Below are 17,495 nucleotides of genomic sequence, written 5' to 3' on the forward strand. Positions count from 1 at the left end.
AATTTGCAAACGTACAAACACAATATGGCACTGTCGCCTCAACAAATACAAACAAGTGTGAAGAACAATTCAAATGAACAAGTAGATAACAGTAATAAATGCAAGACGAAGAAAAATAAAATCCTTACTAATATATTAATACGAGTATTATAAATGCGAAAGTAACTCTGTCTGTCTGTCTGTTTCGCTTTCACGCCAAAACTACTGAACCGATTTAAATGAAATTTGGTACACAGATAGTCTAGAGCCCGAGAAAGGACATAGGCTACATTTTAACGCGAAAAAAGGGTTGTAAGGGGTTGAAAGTGGGGGTGAAAGTTTGTATGGAGTTATCGTCATTTTTACAGGTAGAAGCTTGAAACTTGTACTTGCTTCGGCAGTACATATACTAAAATTGGAACGATACAGAGAAGATTAGCATGGCCCCTGCGCAAGGATGACACGCAAAATCGTGAAGCGTTCCACATTTTTCCACGGACCTGCTCGGTTGTCCGAGTGGGCGGAGAGGTGAACTCCGACGTGGCGCGTCCCCGGGTGGTGGATAGGGGAACGCCCCGGCCTTATGCCGGGGTAGGGCTTCGGCCCCGCGAACCAAACACTGTTAGGTTAGCTAGGGTAGCTTAGGCTAGTTAGATTAGGATGAGGGGTTGGGGTTGGTGGCTGGGTCTGTTACCCCGCTCGCCGACAGCCATGTGTATATATATGTATACATATATATACACAGGCGACCGGGGTTGCCGGCTCACCACACCGGCCACAGCCCCCCAGCGGGCCCACTTGTGGGCTCGCCACTGAGGGCGGCGTCTCGCCGTAAGGCGAGAGTCTTTTAGTTTAAGTAGGCTAAGTAGGTTAGGCTGCGGGCTCATTTATGGGCTCGCAGAATAGAGGGAGGCGAGCCCGAACCGAGTAGCTGTAGTAGGGCAGCGAAAGGTGAGGGCGAACCTGTAGGTTAGTTAGAATAGGCTAGATTAAGCTAGGTTAGTTAGGCTAGGGTGCGGGCCCATTTATGGGCTCGCAGAAAAGAGGGAGGTGAGCCCGAACCGAGTAGTTGGTGACAGACAGCGAAAGGGGAGGGTGAACCTATAGGTAAGGTAGAATATGCTAGGTTAAGCTAGGCTAGTTAGGTTAGGGTGCGGGCCCACTTGTGGGTCCGCAGCAGCGAGGGCGGCGAACCCAAACTGAGTAACTGCCCTTTTCAGGGCAGCGAAAGGGGAGGGTAAGCCTAGCGTGGAGGGTGGCACGACCCATTAGGGTCGGGGCCGCCGGTCGGGACGTGGGAGCACGACCTCGGTGCACTCTGCTTACAGAACTGTTACTCGATGGCGTGTGATCCTGCGTCCCATCGCGTAATCCCGGTGACCATCACCGGGACCGCGGGCCCCTGTCTTGATCAAGACGGGGGCCAAGAGGCGGGGTCTCTATAAACCCTAGGCGGCACCAGCGGGGGAGGCGGGGATTCCGAACCTGCATTGCACGGTGCCGTCTTCAAGGAGCGCCTAAGGGCGCAGCGCCCCCTTTGGGGGCGCAGAGAGGGCCCCTCCCGGGGCGGTCAGTGAGGCGTCGCGGTGGCAAGCTCACGCGATCCCGTGGCGCCCCACATTATGGCCATGAGGGAACAAGGAGGTTTAGTGGGTATGCTCCCATTCGGGGAGAGAATCTCACATAACTCTCGTGTCTTCCCCGAGGCACGGAGTATGCATTAAGCATTCCTCCTTGTATAAAAAAAAAAAAAAAAAAAGGTAGAAGCTTGAAATTTATTTTTAAGGCTGCTAATTTGATATAGATAAATATGAAATTAAATTTTTAAGTTTCCCGGTGTTTTTAGTCGACTTACCGACTTCAAAAAGAAGGAGGTTATCAATTCGACTGTTTTTTATGTGTGTTCCGCGAAACTCCGCCCCTGGTGGTCCGATTTTGATAAAAATTATTTTAATCGAAAGGAAGTGCTTGCAGATGGGTCTCATTTTTTTCATTTTTTTTTTAAATAAGGCTAAACTATAGTAATAATCTGTTCAAGTCTGAGTTCTTATAAACTATAATATATTCAGTATTAAATGATTTCAATTGCTTTTCATCTAATTTTGGCAGTAAAAAAATAAGCGAACAACTCAAAACATCATGCTCTTTCAATGATATATTGAATAATTTCAATAAATCTGTTTGATTATCACTCAGGAACGCCTCTGGACTGAGGTACTCGTCTTCCTGAGTGACGTTCAATCGGTATGTTACTAATCTGTTTTTGAAGGCAGACGCGACAATATTGATATTTGCGAACTGCGTATTCAATAAACAGTTAGATTTATGTAAATTTGTTCTCTTATGATGTGAAAATAGCCTTTTCTGGATAAACATATTGCAATTATTACAATGTATAGATCTTGTTAAGTCATCGGGTTACACAACTGTGAAAAAAAGAAACACTTTTGAAATATTGTTGTTTATTCAAAATACTAAATTACGACGACGTTCAAAAATATTTAGTAAATAAAAGAACACAAAGTAGTTATGTATGCTGAGACCTCTATGAATGCCCGCGTCAGCGCTATATTCTGAAAACAATTATATTACTTTGTAGTTATCATCTCCTGACTCAACAAACGGATGTTGATAACATTCATAAGGGTCGAGTTTCCAGTAGTATTAGATTACTCTAGAATAAGAACAATAGATTCATAACTTTAGTCTTAAGCCAACTCTGGAAGCGAGCATACATACTTTCATTAGAACTTGTAATTAAATATAAGTCTAATTAAAATAAAGTTTGTATTTTTAAAAGGCCTACCGGCTCCCACAAAACTTGACTGGCGCAGCCGGTAGGATTTTCGCGTCGCGTTTTGCTTAACATCAGGAAAATTCGACGAGCGTTATTTATAACGTTTTCAAACGAAAATCCTTCGAACCAAAGAAATTTGTCAAGAACGGCAGGCCAAGGCAGAAGCTCCAGAATTAAGACTCACCGGAGGGACATGGACAGCATGTGAGTAGACCCAATCGCTATTCCATCTGAATTTACTCCATTCCTTTTCCACAGTAGTTATAAGTGTCTAGAAGTACGTAGTGTATATTCCAAAAATTGAATTATACTATTTATTTCTTTTATTTAGAACATAAGTACAATTGAATTAAAATTTTATAAAATATTTAAATACGATTAAAGAAATAAAAATGAATAAAATTATGCAAATTCCTAAAGAGCTGTCGGGAATCATTCCTAAATTCGATGGAGACGAAAGCTTATTAAACCTATTTATTAGGAAATGCGAATATGTAATTAAATTAAGTAGAGTGGTTACGCCGTTTTTACGTTTGGTCGTTGCATCCTTTCCCGTCCTTTTCCCGCACAGTACAGGTGAGCGAGAAGGACGCGCCCCGCAATCGCGCGTTTTGAAAAATATAATGGCTGAAATCGTCGTCGTTGTGCGTGTGCCGCTCCGCAACTTTTACTCGAAAAAGTCTTTAAAATGTGTGAAAGTTCGAGCTGGAGGTGTCCAGAAGCAGGAGAAGACCGGTGAAAAGAGACAAGGTACTGTGCTTCCTTCCTTTAGCAAAACTGCCTCAATTATCGTATTCCCGCAGTTTTGTACTCGTCCCACCGTGCAACGACCAACTATAAGAACCTTTGCATTACCGCGTTCACATTTTGGTCCAAACGAGCCGGGATTATTTGTTAAAATCTGCGCTAGCCATTATCTAAATTCGTTTCGTTTCGTTTCGTATTAAAACCGCGTACAAAGTAGTTCGTACACCCGTGGCATCGGTTCGCGCGGTTACCTACCTACTTGTATAAATTTTCGTTCATCCCGCTATATCTTAGTTAATTCGCTAACATATCGATTTAGTTCGCTTACATTTTGATTTAATTCGCTTAACCCGCATTTTTAAACCCATTCAAGTACTTAAAATTTGTCTCTTAAAGTCGTGTAAATACATTACACAAACCCTCCATTTTGTCGTTTGAAATTACGTAATAATATTATACTTGCTTATAAGTATATATCTAATGTCAAGTCGTTGTAATTAAAATTGTGTTCATTAAATCGCATTAAGTGTACAATAAGTAGTTCATCCCGCGTATGTATCGTTTTCGTTTCGTTTAACCTTCCTATACCCGCGCCAAATGTTTTAACACCTATACCCGCGCACGGTGTGACAGACCGTAACTTTGACTCCTATTATCTGGTTATTTTTCTATTAAACTGTTTATATTTTTTTTACTTTACAGGAACTATAGGATGTAATAAAACAAAAAATATCCCGTTCGGCAAGAAGATAGCATAAAGTTCTCTTAATGTTAACATTATTCAAGATCTGATATCAGAAATGATAACCAAAAAATCAACATAAAGTTAACATAAAGTTAACATAAAGCTCTCTTATGAGCCATCTAGTGCCATCTTTTAGAGATCATTAAAAAGATATCATAAAGTTAACGTTTTTATGTTAAAATTAAGAGGCTAGTGTAAAATTAAAATCGACATGGTAAATAGGTTTAATTATTGTTTATTTGATAACACAATGAATAATAACGATATGACATACCAATATAAATAATCTTATTATTAAAATTATAAATACTTTTACGGCTCAAGTAATGATATAGGAGTTTTAAATGTTGGTGGTGGTTGCTGATCCTTTTGGCTCACGTACGTGGCAGGTGGCATTGGTATATTATTTATTCCGCTATCTGAAAATAAAGTGTTTTATTAATAAGGAACAAAATAATTATATATAATTGAACAACTTTATTTGTTACATAACCTCATTATCAGAAGAACTTGACGATATTATCCTCTTTCTACTTTTAGTTTCTTACTTTTACATCTTGTGTTGAATCCTAAAAAAATATCAAATTAGAAATTGAAAATATTCATTAAATTTTAGCGCATTCTAAATTTTATCAGACACTTTTACAAAGACGATGCTGATAAGTTTTTTTTTTTTATTATGTATGAATGTATGAATTAAATGAACAAAATTGTATACAAATGTTTAAAGTTAGAAATATTTTAAAAAGTAAAATATTTAAACTGCATTTAATTAAAATAGCGACGAGCATCATCTTACAACAATTTTAAATAATTTAATTAGTTATAAAATATGAAAAAATGTGTTTATAACCTATATTCATACTTACTTATTTGTTTATTTGTTCGGCAATTAAATTCTTGATAACTAACTGAATAATAAGAATCACAAATACTATTAATTATATTTTCAACCAGTATGTTAAGTCAAAAATATTACGTTTATGTTGTAATAATTGAATAAAACCACTTAGCAATGCCGAACGAATTACGATGCAATTCACGCTTGTCAACAATCACTCTTTAATGGATGAGTGAGAGGTCCGTATAGAACAAAATGGCCGCTGTTGTCGCGAAAAGTACTAACAATTCAATTTTTCGTATATTTCAATTTCGAATTATTTTTGAATTGAACACCAAATTTATTTTTGAAAAAGTAACTAGAATTGTTTTTTAAAAATGATTATTAAGGAAATTCAATAAATCTGAAAAAATTTTAAAGTTTTATTAACAAAAAAATATGTTCTCGAAAAGTCATCATTTAGTTATCATTGAGATTGCTTTAAAATGACATCGACAAAAAGTTATCGAAAAGACAACATTTTGCTGAGCTCTAAAAGTCAACATGTTTCAGACAACATTATGTCATCTTTCTGACTTTTATGCCGAACGGGATCATTTGTTAGCATAAACTATGTAATACTGTAATGACTATCAGTCTTTCCATAACAGCCTTAAAAAAGTCACATTTTTTCGTATAGTCTTGAAAAACAAACATAAAACTCTTTATTCTAAAAACAAACATAAAATACCTTATAATTCTTTAAAAATCACATATTTTGAGATTAATGTAAAATAAAATTAGTTACATATTACAGTTTTCAAAGCAGTCAGAACATACCATAACAGCATGTTCTAAACAAAAATATTTGGTACAAGCGGCGCAGTTGTACCGTGTTTTTCTATTTTTTTTTGATTCGCAATATCCACATCGACCAATTTTATTATTGTTAGATGCAGCTGCAGATTCAGGGCCATCTAATTTGCATATTTCATTGAGCCTCAACCTCAGTGTCCTTGGCAGAGAAAGAGTGAGAGCTCGTCGCCGAGGAATTAGTAATTCGTAAGACAGTGTTTCCAAAAACATTCTGCGGCTAATCTTCTTGTTAGCATTATTCAAAAGATATAAAACAAACGAATTTATTCTTGCCACGTTCATCAAACTGTAAAATATAACCATAGGCCTAGGTGGCCTATGGTAATATCTTTTGTGCCATCATCAATCTTCTGACTCTGAGAATCATTCTCTCAGTCCGAAGACTGAATTTTATCTTCAAAATTACGTTTTTCTTCTTGGGCTGGACTACCATCTTCAACTTCGCTATCAAATTCATCATCATATTTAGAGTCTGAACTTTCTTCCTCCAACGACTATCGAATACGTTCTTCATTCATTTTTGAAGCATTTATAACCTAAAAATTCATAAATCGAAATAGTAGTTGTAAACAAGTAAAATGCAAGACAAATCATTACATAAAAACAAATAAATAACATGTATATACACATAAACAAAAAAATATGACTTACGTAAAAAGTTGATCGTGTACCCGCGTCGGTGTCACAGACCGATCAGACCGTATTAGGCCTAGGAATGCTGCTCGCACTACTTCGTGCCACGTACTAATCAAAAGCGAGCCCCAAATCGTGCAGCTAGCAGAAAGCGCGAACTCTCAAAGTTCTTGGAAAAAAAAATATTTACGAAAAACTGTTTCGTCGGTCTCACAGACATTTGCGCGGGTATAGGAAGGTTAAATTATCGTTCGCACACCGGCCGGGTAAGTTATTATAAGCCCCGCGCCGCCCGCTCGCCGCGTTAGTTGGCGGTATTCGTATATTTCGTACCGCGATTATAGAATAATTAAATTGAATAGAATAATTACAATAATTATAAAAAAACAATTTCAAACAAAATGCACTCAAAAGTAACGTAAAAAAACAATTTCAAACAAAATTCACTCAAAAGTAACATAAAAAAACAATTTCAAACAAAATGCATTCAAAAGTACCATAAAAAACAATCTCAAACAAAATACACTAAAAAGAAACAAAATAATGTCATGAAAACTTCTTTCTTTCTTTCTTCTCTCTTTCAAAAACCCTCTAAACTCTAAAGAAAGTTCTCTTCTTTCTTGTAACATGTCTTTATTGTATAATTATTGTTATTTCGCAGTCGGTGTCGGCCGAAGTAAATAGGTGACATTTTATATTTGAGATGTATTAGACATACTTACGTTTATGTCTCTACTTAGGCCGAAACCGACTCCAAAATAACAATAATTATACAATATAGACATGTTACAAGAAAGAAGAGAACTTTCTTTAGAGTTTAGAGGGTTTTTGAAAGAGAGAAGAAAGAAAGAAAGAAGTTTTCATGACATTATTTTGTTTCTTTTTAGTGTATTTTGTTTGAGATTGTTTTTTATGGTACTTTTGAATGCATTTTTTTTGAAATTGTTTTTTTATGTTACTTTTGAGTGAATTTTGTTTGAAATTGTTTTTTTACGTTACTTTTGAGTGCATTTTGTTTGAAATTGTTTTTTTTAAGTTACTTTTAAGCGCATTTTGTTTGAGATAGTTTTTTTTGTTTTGAAGTCGGCTATTTTTTTTTCTTAAAATGTTTGTTTTATTTCTCAATTTTTAGTGAATTTGAAGTTTAATTACAAATTTCCTTAATACGTATAAGGACATAAATAAGAAAAATAAAGAAAAGGACTTTCCTATTTAATATGTGTGTACTTCAATTCAAAAACTAATTTAGAATACACCAGATAACCACTTATCCTTTAAACAATGAAATAATTATCAAAATCGGTATACAAATTGAAAATTAACGAACTAATACATCGTAGCGTGCCTTTAATTTTGTCCAGCCGCGCGCCGCAGTAGCATTTTTCGAATGCGCGTAGTTTTTAATAATTTAATATCTTCCAAACTATTGATCAGAATTACATAGTTTAAAGGCTAATGTAATCTGCATTTAATACTCTAGCCATCAAACATATTTATTTGGATAAGGATTCATATCGAATATAATATAATAGCGCCGTAAGCTTACGACGCTGTTTTTCGTGTGCAATTTAATCGAAGTTTGTTCATAATAACATGGTTTTTGTGAGACATCCATAGATGATAGATATATGCCACCTAAGACTTTTATTTAGCAAATTTAAGGATCTATAATTACTCGATACATCATTTTAATGTAGGTCATATAGTTTGACCTACGTAAGCCCAGAAAGCAAATTTGTGCTATTCATTGTAACGCGATGTAGCATTTTTCGTTTCCGCGTAATTTTATTCTTACGATATCTCCTAAACTATTAGACAGAATGATATAGTTTCAATTGCAAATATAATCTACATTAAATTCTCTTGATAATGAACATATTATATTTATTTACATAAGGGTTAATACTGAACTTGAATAATAGCGTCGGAAATAGGGCATGAATTTAATTAATGTTTCTAAAGAAAAAAATGGTTATTGTGAGAAAACTATAAAAGATAGATATATGCTATCGCGGACTTTTATTTAGCACATTTAAAGAGCTACAATTCGCCATACATCATTTTTATGTAGGTCCTATAGTTTAGCCTACGTAAGCGCTGAAAGCAAAAATGTCCCTAATTTCCGCAACAAATTTTGAAGCTATATTCAAAATCTACTAGTCTTCTAGTTATTTAAAAAAAAACAAAAAAATGGGACCCACCTGCAAGCACTTCCTTTCGATTAAAATAATTTTTATCAAAATCGGACCACCAGGGGCCGAGTTTCGCGGTAACACACATAAAAAAAAAAAAAAAAAAAATACAGTCGAATTGACAACCTCCTTCTTTTTGAAGTCGGCTAAAAACTAAATTTGTCGTTAACGTCGCTTGCTCATATCGGTACTTGGTATCTCGTTTCTCTGTCGCTTCTTATTGTTTTCGCTTAAATTGTTTCATTTTTAAACATTTGCTTACATCTATTTTTCTATAAAAATGGCACCGGCCGATACCAGTTTGCAATTGCAATATGCTAAAAGAGATAGGATATTCTCCCGCATGCAAAATATTTTTGATCGCGTTAAAGATATTGATTCAAAATAATTTGATGCAGATTCGTTTTTGTGCGAGTTTGAAACTGTTGATTCATTGCGTGATGATTTTGAAAATGTGCTGGATAAAATAGCTACATTAGAGTTGAAGGCAAATCCTAATTACGTTGTTGATTATCAACCGCTTTCCTCGTTCGAAATTCTATTAGGCAGTGTGAAACGAGCTGCCAAAATATTGCAATCGCAATACTCTCACACTAGTGTTCAGCTGATAACTATTTATTAATATTCGATTTGTTAACAAGTAAGTATGAAGATAAGCGTCTCTGTGCCACTTCATACCTGGATCAATTATTTGATTTTAAATCCATTACTTCTGCAACCCCTAATAGTTTAGAATCATTCTTAGACAAATTCGCTTCGTCAGTAGCCGCTTTAAAAAACATAAAAATCGATGACCTCTCCGATTTAATTTTCTTGCATATCGCACTTAAAAAACTAGATACTGATACGGCGCGTGCATTTGAATCCAACCATTGTCATTGGCAGAGTTGTGAAATTCCAAAATTTTCAAGCTTGGTTTCTTTTATTCGCGAACATATTAAGGTTTTGGAACGCACCTCACCCGTGGCAAAGGTTGCTAACAACAACAGAAAACCATTTGATCGTAAACCATTGACTAAGCACGCTTATACTAGTTCCGAGTCGTCCGCATGTACTTTGTGCAATTGTAATCACGACTACATTTATAAATGTAAGGTATTTAATAACTACAAACCGAATGAACGCTTTAAATTCGTCAAGTCGAAAAATTTATGCATAAATTGTTTAAGTTCTGGTCATCGCGTTTCCGCTTGTGCCTCGACATCTTCATATAAAAAATGTAACGCTAAACATCATACTTTATTGTGCTTCGGAATCGAACCCGCTGCCGCGAGAAACGCTCAGACGGCCGCACAACAGAACACACGACTCACGGCCGCCGCGGCCGCACGTCCCGCTCTTACAAGCGAGTCGAATACGCCCCCCGCTCGCTCCGCAGGCACCGATGACGTTGCGCTTTGTGCGCTAGCGAATAGTCGCAGTATTACTCGCAGCGATTTTCGTGGCCCTTCCACAGTATTACTAGCAACCGCGCGTATTATCATTGTGGATTCTCGTGGTAATGAACATAGCGTTCGCGCATTGTTAGACAGCGCTTCTCAAAGCAATTTTATTACTCGTTTTTGTTGTCAAATTTTAGGTTTAAACACAAACTTAAGACCCGCTTGTTCAGTGGTTAAGGGGATAGGAGGTTCGAGTAAAGCCATTCAAGGTTCCGTAAAACTTAAATTTCATTCTCGTTTCGATCGTAATATTTTTTATAATATTGATTCGTTGGTTGTAGATAAAATTACAGAACGGTTACCGACCGCAACAGTCGATCCTTCGTTATTGTCAAATTTTAAAGATCTTCCGCTAGCAGACGATACCTACTACTGCTCGGGCCCGGTTCAAATGTTGATCGGTGCCTCTATTTTTCCGCATCTTCTTTTATCGAATAAGGTTCAAGGACAACCTCCGCATGTCTCACCGCTCGCGTTAGAAACGGTCCTCGGCTACGTCAATGTTGGTGACGCTCCGGTCCGCGTAAATAGTTACGAGTCCCTTTCATATTGCTGCACCGCAGATCCATTAGACTTCGTTATACGGAAATTCTGGGAACTGGAGGAAGTCGACGTCCCTCCGGTACTTAGTCCCGATGATAAATTGTGTGAGGAGTTTTACTCGAGTACTACCTCGCGAGCTAGTGACGGACGTTACGTGGTGGCTTTGCCTTTCAAGGTTGACGTAAGCTGTCTCGGTAACTCGCGTCAGGCAAGTGAGCGACGGTTTTATTGCTTAGAGAGAAAGATGCAGGCTTCTCCACAATTAAAGATCGCATATGACAATGTAATCCGCGAATACTTGGAAAAGGATTATATTTCGCCTATAAATTGTAATTCTTCACAAGGTTCGTATTTTGTTCCGCATCACGGTGTGATCCGAGAAGATAAGGTCACAACGAAGTTACGTGTAGTTCTCGATGGTAGTTGTAAAACCAGCACTGGTTTTTCTCTTAATGACCTATTATATAGAGGTGAAAATCTTCAAGGTAGTTTGTTTAACATAATTAATAATTTTCGTTTATTTTCGATCGCTCTTTCCGCTGATATTCGTCAGATGTTTCTAAGCATCGGCATAAGAGAATCTGACAGGCGTTTTCAACGCATTTTGTATCGTTTTTTACCGCAACAACCTTTACAGGTTTATGGATTTAATCGTGTAGTATTCGGTCTCAAATCTAGCCCCTTTCACGCGCTGCGTACTATTAAGCAGCTGGCGGCCGACGAAGGCGCTTCGTTCCCTCAGGCTAGGGAAGTCATCGATACAAGCCTATATATGGATGACTTCGTTTACTCAGTCCCATCTGAAGAGTTGGGCATTTCTACCGCTTTGGAGTTGATAAGTCTCATGAAAGCGGGACAATTTGAATTGGTCAAATGGTCTAGTAATTCACATTTAGTTCTAGATTCGATTCCGCCATCGCACCGTCTACCGGAAGTAAAAGAATTTGACGGGTCAGATCAACATAAGATACTCGGTTTGTGTTGGTCTCCCACGTCCGATTATTTTAGTATAAAAATTAATACTCCCATAAAAACTTGTACTAAACGTTCGATATTGTCGTGTGTTGCTAAAATATGGGACGTCATAGGATTTGTCGCACCTGTCGTTTTGTACGTAAAATTAATTATCAAGCAGCTTTGGCTGTGTAACTGTGATTGGGATGACACTCCGCCTAAAGATATAGTTAAATTATGGACACGTTTAAGAGAGGAACTTCCTTTGTTAGGTGATATAAAAATTCCCCGTCACCTTGGTATCGTCGCTGATAGTGTAATTACTATTTTAGCATTCGCAGACGCCAGCGAGAAGGCGTACGGGGGAGTTATTTATTTTCACGTTCAAAATAGGGACTCTAATACAATCAATTTGATAACAGCTAAATCTAAGGTTTCTCCAAAAAAGGTTGTCTCACTCGCTCGTCTTGAACTCTGTGCTATTCTTTTATTAACTCAACTTATTAAAAAGGTGGTAGACGCATGTCAAATTCGCGTGGTTTTTCGTAACATATTCGCATTTTCGGACTCAACTGTCGCTCTCTGCTGGGTACATTCCTCGCCTCACCGATGGAATAACTTTGTAGCCAACAGAGTTTCAAAAATACAAAATAATTTAGCGCCGCATAATTTATATCATATTTCGGGTACAGACAATCCCGCCGACTGTCTGTCGCGTGACACCACTCTTTCGTTTGAAGAGTTAAGCACTGTGCTTGCTCAAATTGAATCGGTAATGAATACTCGTCCTTTATGTTCAACGCTCTCTAGTGATCCTTCGGAACCCCTTGCTTTGACTCCGGCGCATTTTTTAAATCTCTCACCTTTACGGTATTTGCCAGCGGAAGAAATAGATGAAAGCCTTACTATTGTGGCTAGGCACAATTTATTAGACAAATTAATTCAATCGTTCTGGAAGCGCTGGAGAAGGGATTACCTCCATACGTTGCAATCGCGTCGTAAGTGGAACACGGCGGTGGATCCAGTCGTTGTGGGTTCTGTCGTAATTATCATAACTGATAATACACCACCGCTACACTGGCCATTAGGTGTCATAGAGGAAGTTTTTCCCGACTCCACAGGAGTCACTCGCGTCGCCCGGGTTAGGACTACGACTGGATCGTACTTGCGTCCCGTTGTTCGACTTTGTCCGTTACCTAAACAGTAGCGCGCTTAAATTACATTCGTTTTTTCATTAATCTTAGTTATTAGTCGTATTAGTTATGTAGGTACTTAGTTAGAAGTTAGATATCGCGTTATTTTCATCTAAATTTTTTGAAGGCGTTCCTTCAAGCCCGGGGGAATGGTTACGCCGTTTTTACGTTTGGTCGTTGCATGCTTTCCCGTCCTTTTCCCGCACAGTACAGGTGAGCGAGAAGGACGCGCCCCGCAATCGCGCGTTTTGAAAAATATAATGGCTGAAATCGTCGTCGTTGTGCGTGTGCCGCTCCGCAACTTTTACTCGAAAAAGTCTTTAAAGTGTGTGAAAGTTCGAGCTGGAGGTGTCCAGAAGCAGGAGAAGACCGGTGAAAAGAGACAAGGTACTGTGCTTCCTTCTTTTAGCAGAACTGCCTCAATTATCGTATTCCCGCAGTTTTGTACTCGTCCCACCGTGCAGCGACCAACTATAAGAACCTTTGCATTACCGCGTTTACATAGAGAAACAGGTAACCTAGAACAAGACATATATATTTTTCAAGTAATCACGTCTAAGTTAGCAGGCAAAGCCGCAACTTTAATTAGCGAACGACCTGATATTGAAACTTGGAACGAACTCAAAGCCGCGTTTGAACAGCATTTCGGTGATCCGCGTTCCGAGGAGTGCATAGCAATCGAATTAGAAACGTTGAAAATTAAGAATGGCGAGTCATATCTAGATTTTTGCAACAGAATTCAACATATTAAAAGCACATTGTTTGCGAAGGTAAACAGAATCAGTGACGCAAATCTGCGCAACAGTAAAATCACTATCTATGACCATATGTCGATGAATGTGTTTCTTTATAACTTACCCGAGGACCTATTACGCATCGTGCGACTAAAAGGTTGTACCTCGCTTGAAAACGCCCTAAGCATTGTCTTAGAGGAAGTAAATTTCTTATACCAATATCAGACGAGAAATAAAATGTTTAGATCACATAATAACACACAGCAAAAGCCACAAATAACACAAAATCCTTTTATAGATAAGAACGTTATGAAACCCTTCTTTTCTAAAGACACGCAACAAAATAACTTCAAATTCGGAATACCCCAGCAAGGTAACTTACAAACTAAACCTATCTACCAGGCGCAATATAGACAATCGCAGCCAAATTTTAAATTCGGTATCACACCAGGTACATATAACACAAAGCCGATATATCAAACACAACCTAAATTTACTCCAAGTAAACAATTTAAAGTACCCCAGCAACAATTTGGTTATAGACCACCATCCCATTTAATAAGACCACAGTTTCAACCTAAGTTGCAATCTACGGACGTTAGCATGCGTACCGCACCCCCTGTAAAGCCTCAAGCTTTGCACATGAACCAATTATACAACAACGAAGAAAATGACATTCAGTATGACGAAAATGAATACTATGTTGACGAAAATAATGAATATTACCCAGATGAAAATATTAACTCTCTTAGTGAACATAACGAATCTCTATTAAATGAAGACGAAAATTTTCCCATAAAAGCCTTAAACAAAAACCCGAAATAATATATATAAATTACTGCGACCCTAAACTAAAATAACCATATATAGAAATCCCAGAATTAAATGCAAGGTTTATGATAGACACCGGTAGTTCAAGATCGTTTATAAGTCCTGAAAAGGCTAACGAATACTTTCATAATTGTAAAGAATATGAGCCTTTTGAGGTAATCAGTACACACGCGTCAAGTTTCCATAATGAAGTAATTTTAACACAACTGTTTCCCATCTTTAATACGAATAAAATTCACAAATTTTACATATACGATGTAGACGGAAGATACGACGGACTAATAGGTAGCGATCTTCTCAAACAGTTAAATTCTAAAATAGACATGAAAAATCAAATACTATATACAGATTCCACAAAAATTCCAATTATTTACAATCCATCCAATGAAATTAAAATCGCACCCCGTTGCAAACAACGAGTTAAATTACCCACTAATATTTTAAATGGCGAAGTAATTTTAAATTATACGGAATTTTGTAATGGCGTTAGAATGCCAAGCGCACTTGTTAAATGTCAGAATGGTTACGCAACCACAGTAATTCAAAATACATTGGATAAAGAAATCACCTTAAAGATAACAAAACCCTTTGACGTAACCCCATACAATAGTAGAGCAGAAAAGATTAATATAAATAATTTACAAGACAGAAACGACATTCAAATAGATAAAATTTTAACGGAAAACCTAAATAGATTACGTTTAGACCACATGAACCCCGAAGAGCGCAATTGTATTAAAAAACTCTGTTTACAATATAAAGATATTTTTTATTCAGAACATTTACCTTTAACATTTACCAATGATGTCAAACATTATATAAGAACTCAAAACGAAGACCCTATTTTTGTCCGACCATATAGGCAACCACAAGTAATTAACGATGAAATTAATAAACAAGTAGATAAAATGTTAGCAAACAATATAATAAAACCATCTTTTTCACCCTGGAGTGCACCAGTACACTTAGTTCCTAAAAAGATCGATGCAAGTAACGAAAAGAAATATAGACTTGTTATCGATTATCGAAAACTAAATGAAATAACAATAGATGACAAGTACCCATTACCGAACATAACGGACCTCTTTGATAAGCTAGGACGTAGTTGTTATTTTACCACACTCGATCTAGCTAGCGGATATCATCAAATAGAAGTAGCCGAAAAGGACAGGCAAAAAACAGCTTTTAGTACACAGTCAGGACATTATGAGTTTACACGACTCCCCTTTGGTCTCAAGACAGGGCCAGCAACTTTCCAGCGCACAATGGACAATGTATTACGAGGTTTACAAGGAATACATTGTTTAGTTTATTTAGACGATATCATAGTATATTCAACAAGCTTACAGGAACATATAGACAAATTAAGAACAGTATTCGATAGACTAAGACAAACCAATTTAAAAGTACAACTCGATAAATCGGAATTTTTAAGAAAGGAAGTATTATATTTAGGACACACAATAACCCCAGAAGGACTTAAACCAAATAACGTTAAAATTAAAACCATTTTGAATTATCCTTTACCTAGAACAACAACAGAAATCAAAAGATTTTTAGGATTAATAGGTTATTATCGACGCTTTATTAAAGACTTTAGTAAGATAACGCAACCTATGACACAAAGAACGAAACTTAAAAAGAAACGTTCAATACCTCTTGATGACAATAAATATATACAATCTTTCAATAAATGTAAAGAACTTCTAACAAACGCACCTATATTAGAATACCCAGACTATAATAAACCATTTATTTTAACGACAGACGCCTCTGAGTTTGCATTAGGCGCTGTATTATCACAAGGACCCATTGGGCAAGATAAACCAATTGCTTATGCGAGCCGCACACTAAACGATGACGAAACCCGCTATAGTGTTACAGAAAAAGAACTCCTTTCAATAGTTTGGGCAATTAAACATTTCCGCCCATATTTATACGGTAAAAAGTTTACAATCATTACCGATCATAAACCCTTAACATGGTTAAATTCCCTTAAAGAAACAAATAGCAGACTAACAAGATGGCGCTTACGTTTAGCCGAATATGATTTCAACATAATACATAAGAGCGGTAAACAAAACTGTAATGCAGACGCTCTATCGCGTATTAAAATTAATGTCTTAGATAAAAGAGATAATTATTCCACAAAACCTAACGTAGATAAAAGTGAAGATTGGAATAAAGAAATACAACAATTAAGGAAAGAAATAGAAGAATTAGAAAAATTACAAAAGAGAACAGTTAAACAACCTTCATTCGAACCAATGTCTATTTCAGAAATAGAGTCCGAAAAAGCTATCACCATTAATAATAATAATAATAATAATAATAAACTCATTTAATCCATTCAGAAAGCAAACAATAATTGGAAAGAAAACAATAATAATGTAATATAAAAAAAAAAAAAAAAAAATTACTGACTCCGATTCTGAAAAGACGCTTTCATTAAAATCTCCATATTCAATACCTTACCCATCTAGTAGCACGTTAACAGCATCTGAAAAATCTTCTGACTTAGAAACCGCACATTCCGCGCAAGATACTGAGTCACAAGGCATTCCCATTTTGCAAGAAGCAATCGACACTAAACCAAATCAAATTTTAGTATTCAGTTGGAACATAGACCGATTATCTGTAAAGAATTTATCTCGTGAAAAACAAAAAATATTAGAAGTACACTTACCCTTAAATCGACCCGATCTCGTTAAACAGTTTCTAAAAGAATACATTAGAAATAAAATTAAATATTTTATCTATTTCGAAAATGAAGAACACCGCAAACAATTTACACAGTTAGTAATATTTTTATTTAATAAAGAACTTGTTAAATTTTACGAATGCACAAAACGTGTCGTCTTTGTAGAAAATGAAACAGAACAAAGAGACATAGTACAGAAATATCACGAAGGAAAAACATGTCATCGTGGTATTAAAGAAACTTAAATCCATATTAAACGTTCATATTTTTGGCACAATATGGCTCAAACAGTAGCCAGTATTATAAAT

The 17,495-nt window shown here is 36.6% G+C and overlaps 1 protein-coding gene and 1 non-coding gene across 2 annotated transcripts; both read left to right on the forward strand.

Moving 5' to 3' along the window:
- Positions 1-364: 364 nt before the first annotated feature.
- Positions 365-471, forward strand: LOC123723420. Its single transcript, XR_006756744.1, has one exon. It is a non-coding gene; the product is annotated as a U6 spliceosomal RNA (small nuclear RNA).
- Positions 472-3,124: 2,653 nt separating this feature from the next.
- Positions 3,125-15,092, forward strand: LOC123723186. The gene is made up of 2 exons (XM_045685749.1): positions 3,125-3,289; positions 13,429-15,092. The coding sequence occupies exons 1-2, from the start codon at positions 3,169-3,171 to the stop codon at positions 14,478-14,480; spliced, it is 1,173 nt and encodes a 390-aa protein (XP_045541705.1). The 5' UTR covers positions 3,125-3,168; the 3' UTR covers positions 14,481-15,092.
- The last annotated feature ends 2,403 nt before the right edge of the window (positions 15,093-17,495 follow it).

The sequence above is a fragment of the Papilio machaon genome, chromosome W, assembly GCF_912999745.1.
Source record: "Papilio machaon chromosome W, ilPapMach1.1, whole genome shotgun sequence".
Lineage (NCBI taxonomy): Eukaryota > Metazoa > Arthropoda > Insecta > Lepidoptera > Papilionidae > Papilio > Papilio machaon.